The following is a 6,914-nucleotide window of genomic DNA, read 5'->3' on the forward strand; positions in this document are numbered from 1 at the left end:
TATATTACACTCACTCAGATCCTTCTCAAACTGCAGAGTATTGCTTGCGTATATCGCTCTTCTAGTGGTAGCACATTACGGAGCCAGTTTTCCGCCCTAGTTTCTAGTCCTTAGTTCCTAGTCATAGTCTTGTCTTGCCTGCTTTCCCGTGTTACCTGATTCTTTCCTGTTTATCTTGGATTAAACCTTTGCCTTTCTGTTTCGGACTGTGTTTGCACCTCGCCTGGACTATTGCTCGTGTTATTGGATTTCCCCTCTTGTCAAGCCCTCTGGATAAGGTTCGCTGTCGACTGTCTCACTCCCGTTTTGGATTACTCTTTTGTCTTGCCCTCAATATACCTGTTTGCCATTGTCAGAACCTTGCCTGTTTTATGACCACGCCTTTAAATAAAAGCTTTGCAGATGGATCCGCACGTCTCACGTCTCGTTCGCCCCGTAACAAAATACTTGGCCACACAAGGATCCAGCAGCTTTTCATGTGGACATTGGCCAGGTATGGACACTGCAAGACTGTTATTAACCCTCGAGCAGGGCTTGCGCGCGCTCGAGGATTATGTACAAGAGTATTTAGATCTCGCATATTTTTCTGATCTGCCACACTGTGTGCTCACAGACATTTTTTTGTGAGGGTATCAATGAACCTTTAAAGACACGATTAATCCTTGAGGGTCCCCGTTCTTCTCTAAGTGATTTGATGGATTATGCTCTGTTGTCTGTTGGTTCAGCGTTCACTGTGGGTATCGCGGAGGAACGCGACTCACTCGTGTAATGGCTGCCGCACTAGAGCACGCTCACAAAATGGCGGCGACAGCAGAGCCTGGTCGCAAAATGGCGGACACAACAGTTCCCCGTTGTCACAACTGCCAATCATGAGTCAAGTCAAGTCACAGTTGATCTTTCTGAGTCTAGTCAAGTCACAGTTGATCTTCATGAGTCAAGTCAAGTCACAGTTGATCGTCATGGGTCAAGTCAAGTCACAGCTGGTGAGCTGTGACTTGAGCTTTCTGGTGGCGATCGGACGGAAGTCCATGGACAGGATTTGTAACACTACCATTTGCCAGTCAATTTAAGCTATAATTCTGAAATTCTCTAATCAGGCTTTTTTTTTAATTAAATAATCAGTTTTGTTTTCATAAAATGAGAATCAGATGGTATAATTTAATTGAACCTCTTGAGCCTGGCCTGGATGTTTCATTGTTAAACTGACTGAGAAGGAAGTATTCAATTTTTTTCTGCATATGCTAATTATCTCCATGTCTGTGGATAAGACCACAACCTCCAGAGGTGGCGGTTTCCACTGCAGAACCTCCAGAGGTGTCAGTGGTCTCCACTTATAAACTCTCGTCCTGTTCGGTTCCGGCCAAGGAGGCCGTCTGTGAACTCTCTGCCTGTTTGGTTCCGGCCAAGGAGGCCATCTATGAACTCTCTGCCTGTTTGGTTCTGGCCAAGGAGGCCGCCTATGAACTCTCTGCCTGTTCTGTTCCGGCCAAGGAGGCCATCTGTGAACTCCCTGCCTGTCCTGTTACGGCCAAGGAGGCCACCTATGAACTCTCTTCCTGTCCTGTCACGGCTAAGGAGGCAGCTTATAAACTTTTATCCTGCTCTGAACCAGCCGAGGAGGCCATCTCGGAACTCTTGTCTTGTTCTAAACCCGTCATGAAGGCCAATTATAGACTTTTGTCCTGTTCCGATCCAGCCGAGGAGGCTGCCTATGAACTCTCAGCCCTGTCTGTCACAGCCAAGGATGCCGTCTGTGAATTTCCTGACTGTTCTGTTGCGGCTGCAATAGCCATTCTGGAACTCTCAAACCAGCTTGTTGCGACCGAGGCCTTAAATGTACTTTTTCCCTGCCCCGTTAACCCTGTCATGGCCATAGGGGCCATTAACGAACCTTTTGTCTGCCCTGCTAGCCGTGTCACGAGCCCAGAGACTACTAATAAACTTTCTGTCTGTCTAAATATTGCTAATGATCCTGATTTTGAACTTTCTGTCAGTCCAGTTTCAGTCAGTAAGTCTGATGTTGAACCATCTGTCTGTCTAGTTTCAGCTAATGTGCCTGATTGTGACGTGTCAGCCCATCCAGTTTTAATCAGTGCACTTGACTTTTAACTATCTGTCTGCCCAGTCTTGAGTAATATTTCTGATTAACTTTCTGTCAGTCCTGTTTAAGTTACTGATCTTGGTTATGAAATGTCTACCAGTCCATTTTCAGTCAATACATCCAGTTTTGAACTGTCTGCCTGTCTTAAGTATGCTCTTGAATCTAATTGTGAACTGTCAACCCACTCATTTTTTGCCAATGCCCCCAACTTTGAACTGTCTGTCTGTCCAACCACTCTCAATGAGACCAACACTGAACTTTTAGCCCTGTCAGTCATGCCCAAAGAGACAGTTAATAAGCCCGCTGTATTTCCTGTTCTGGTCCTTGATGCCATAAATCTGTTTCTTGTGTCGCAGTCTTTCCTAGGTCCCAGTCTATGCCAAGGGCTCCTGCTCTGTCCTGGTGGTCTTCTGCCATGCTCTGGTGGTCTTCAGCTCTGTCTTCTCCGGTCTGGTGGTCTTCTGCTCCGGTCTGGTGTTCTTCTGCTCTGTCTGCTCTGGTCTGGTGGTCTTCTACTCTCTCTGCTCCTCCGTGTTGGTCTTCTGCTCTGTCTGCTCCGGCCTGGTGGTCTTATGCTCCTCCGTGGTGATCTTCTGTTCCGTCTACTCCGCTGTGGTGGTCCTCTGCTCTGTCTGCTCTGCTGGCTTCGCCCTATGTTACGAATCCTGTCCATGGATTTCCGTCCGATCACCACCAGAGGTCACTCGTCCATCATATTGACTCTCTCACTACACAGACTGTTACATGTCACCACGGACTACATTTCCCATCATCCATTGCACTGATTGCACACAGCTGTAACCAAAAAGCTTTGCAGATGGATCCGCACGTCTCACGTCTCATTCTCCCCGCAACAGATAGAATTAATAATTGGTTCAAAAATATTTCTGACATTTTTCTGACTTCCTACTTTCTGCAGGGTAACTACTTAATAGTGAAATGTCAATTTGTCACATTAATTCACTGTTATTGACAATAATAATATAAAACACACACACACACTACGGCAACAAAAAAAAAATTGGTATTGTAATTATTTGAATGGCATACCATAATTATATTTTGTATTTTTTTACCAACTTAAAAATAAAATAAAATAAAATATACATTATATACAATTATAAAAACATTAAAAAAAAATGTATAATTGTAATTATTTATATAAATAATATAAAATATATTTCTATTTAAATTTATTGGTCCATTTCATTTATGAATTTTGGTTTATTTTGTTTAACAGCAAATAAGTATTCAGTTCTATGGTATATTTAATGCTTCTTATAAGAATAAGTATATTAAAATCAAATGATATAATGTAATTTAATATTATACAATAAAATACATAAGTTAAATAAAGTTAATAATAATAATAAATAAAGGTCATAATATAAACAGATTATAAAAACCAGTAATAAACAGTAAAAAATAAAAAATAAAAAAACAGCAGAATGCATGTAAAAAATACAGGTTGTTCATAGGCCAACAAGCAAACTGAAGTCTCCCAAGATGCTCTATGCAACCTGGAGCCCATAAGCAGCTCTGTCCATCTTGATCATCATTTATGAGGCTAAAAACATGATTTACAGCCAGGAGGAGATCAGCACAGATACAGCGCCCATGACTATTGTTGTCCCAAGAAGTGACTCAGCTCATAAAAGTATTACGTTTGTTTTCCATGCCATTCTGGACGGCAAGACGAGAGAACCCCTGAGGACCAGTTAGTAATAAGCTATTAAGACAAATCGCATTTGCCTTTCAAATAGAGCCCAAAATAAGCAATTGACCAGAAAACAACTACATTAAGCTTTAAAAAGCAGCAGTAGGTGATCTGATCCTTTCACACACGCCGCTCCATGTGGGAAACATTAGCCATCTCGCTCTTAGCTCACTGGCACGGTTTAATCTATAGACGATGGGGCCTCCTTTCACACTTTCTCTGTCTCTCTCTTTTCAGAAAGAGAGATAGGTCTTAAAAATGCAAGCCAAAGTAAAGAGCATGTTTCTGTGTGAATGAGAAAGCAGACGTAAGTGCGTGTGAGGCCCTATACGGTGTCCAGGCGGCATTGTTTACTCTGTGGTACGGTTTCTCAGGGTAGTCACAGCTCCTTGGGTGTCCCCACTGGGCGACGAAGAAGAAGCCTCACACGTCTGATGTTGCCACTCTGTCTGGAGCTCTCAGCCTATAAGATCCACACACGACTCCTACAAGATTCCTAAAGAGATTTTTCCAACACTTTTCCTCTGTAATTACAGCTGCACTCTCTGTTCTGCTGCTGATAGAAAAAATAACCACTTCATGATGGGTTATAGGGAGTTTGGGGTTGCTGTAGTGACAGAAACCTGTATACAGTTAAATTCTCATGAGATTTTGAGAGTCAGACTCTGAATGCAAGGAGATGGGTTGTTCACATAGGTCTGAACGGTTTTTAAATGTTTTTCTATGGCTGCGTTCCTAGATGACAAGAACACAGACATCAGTCCAGTTGTAGAGTACTTTTTAAGTTTTTTTTTTACAATCACTAGGACCCATTTCTGAACAATTTTGTCACTTTTTCCAAACTCTTCACACAGTGAGCACAACAGCAGTCTATGTGGGCTAAACTGCATACCATGTTTTAGTGAAATGAATGAAAATGAACATGAATTTTGGAATTTCTTAGAATTTGATTTCTCTCCCTTTTGCTTTAATGTGTTTTCACTTGAGCTGGCATCCTTGTTTCTTTGTTTCAATTTTTTTTTTTAAATGCTAAAATGTTTTTGGATTTAAATTAGATTTTGAATCCCAGATTTTCCCACCCCAGACCCGACTTCTATAATCAGATATGGAGGTAAATTCACACTGCAGATTAGAATCTGAAATGTGGAACAAAATGATTTTTCTTCCTGCAATAATATATAATGAAATAGACATAATCTGTGTCAAGAACAACTGCATTTTTCTGTGTTATAAATGAGCCGTGCTAATAGGAAAGATCAGGAAGGCCAATGCACAGCCGTCACCAAACGTTACTGTTTTAGCATCTATACAAATGGGGACAATTTAGGAATATTATTGTACAGTAATGTAAACATGGATCATGTAACATACACTGCAGTGAATTCTAAACAGTTGAGAATTGCCCTTGTTTTTTAAATAACTTTTACAGAAGAAATACTGTATAATACTACCTATATTTTTAGTGCTTTTAGATCACTGTCTTATGAGTGACAAAGTGTGTTGGTTGGTTAGCAATATGTGATAGTGTAAGAAAGAATTAGTTGATTTAAGGCAAGTATGAAGTGGTAGTTTTAGTGCATTTTGGATGTGAAATTTATTGATATTCAAAGCTGAATTTGGTTATGAGAACTGTGTGAATATTTTGAAAAAGTGACCTAAGTATTGAAAAATGTCTCCTAGTGATTGTAAAAATTGTAAATACCTGGGTTGTGCACCTGTCAGAACTGAATTGAGAATATCTTTTAAATTCCAATTCCAATTTGAAATCTTCAATTTGAATTTTAACTCAGGTTGCAAACAGGATACAGAATTGTAATACAAATTTAAATGTAAGAATACTTTTCTGGAAGAAATTAGCTAATTTTAATTAGAAAGTTGTTGGCTTATCAACAAAAAAGCCCTAGAGTTTAGACAGAACAATAGTATGATAGGTAGAACGACAGACAGATAGACTGAAAGATCAATATAACAACAGACAAGACAGAAACATAGGTAGATAGGTGGATGGATAGACAGAAAGAACGACATACAGACAGATGGATAGATGAACAGACAGATAGACAGACTCGACCCTTGCGTTCTGTTCAGCTGTCTTTGAACTTGATAACGTGTTTTGTGTGAACGGCTCCAGACTCCTGTTCTTGTGTTCTGTGTTGGAAGTCTGTTCTAGTCTCTGGTGGCTGTTGCTGACAGATTTGATGGAATGGGGGATTTCTACAACACCGGTGTCCTCATTGACCTCTCTCTCGAATGTAAACGAACACTTTTCCATCAACAACACGATACTCTGCGAGAAGGGCGCAAGTGTTGTGTGCTTTCTCACCAGGTATACAGCCAAGACTGTGTTCATTCAAACCCTGCACCTTTTTAATAGCTCTTTAATCAAACACAATGTACCTTTTTCACATGATAAGCTCTTATTCATAGTTTGGCTAGGCGAGCGTCCCCTCTAGCTTGACAAGTCACGCTGGGGCCGGTCCTCCCTGGAGAACGATGTAAGTGGTTTTAGCTGTCCCTCTGACAGCGTTCACAATGGAGATGATGCTGTAGATATTAATGACTTGGAGAAAGTGATATAATGAACAGTTTTGCTGGGTGAGGGTCACCTACCAGACCTGTCACCTGAGAGACCGTCTGCAGATCTTCTGCTGCTGTGAGGATTTCTGTCACCGCGGGTAATGGACCTGATCCAGAAGCAAAAAACACAATAAAGCCTTTACCACACACACACTCACAATACGCTCCCACACTCGGCACCAAAGGGCCCCTCAAGAGACAATGGATAGATTAAATTTCCTCAGCAAGCGTGAGTGAATCTCGAACTAAAAGACAAATTTTTAACAGGCTGCCCCTTTCAGCAGATTCCATAACATGATACATAAATCTGCTCTTTCTCGATATGATATGTGATTTAAGGAGACAAGGGCAGGATGGGATGTCTATGGACCTACTTGGGAGGTACTCTCGATGTGTGTATCATTTTAAAAAGTACATATAAATAAATAAATGATTAATATCAAAATAAATAAATGAATGAATGAATGAATGAATGAATAAAGTGAATTTAATTTTAAAAAGTATATATATATATATATA

General features: G+C 40.7%; 1 protein-coding gene across 1 annotated transcript in view; it reads right to left on the bottom strand.

Moving 5' to 3' along the window:
• Positions 1–6,914, bottom strand: part of cunh8orf34 (chromosome unknown C8orf34 homolog) — a 91,835-nt gene that overhangs the window by 25,200 nt on the left and 59,721 nt on the right. The window contains exon 10 of the mRNA XM_016483778.1: positions 6,429–6,502. Coding sequence (XP_016339264.1) covers positions 6,429–6,502 — 74 coding nt within the window. The remainder of the gene's footprint in view (positions 1–6,428; positions 6,503–6,914) is intronic.

This window comes from Sinocyclocheilus anshuiensis, unplaced genomic scaffold, assembly GCF_001515605.1.
Source record: "Sinocyclocheilus anshuiensis isolate Anshui unplaced genomic scaffold, SAMN03320099.WGS_v1.1 scaffold990, whole genome shotgun sequence".
In the NCBI taxonomy this organism is placed as follows: Eukaryota; Metazoa; Chordata; class Actinopteri; order Cypriniformes; family Cyprinidae; genus Sinocyclocheilus; species Sinocyclocheilus anshuiensis.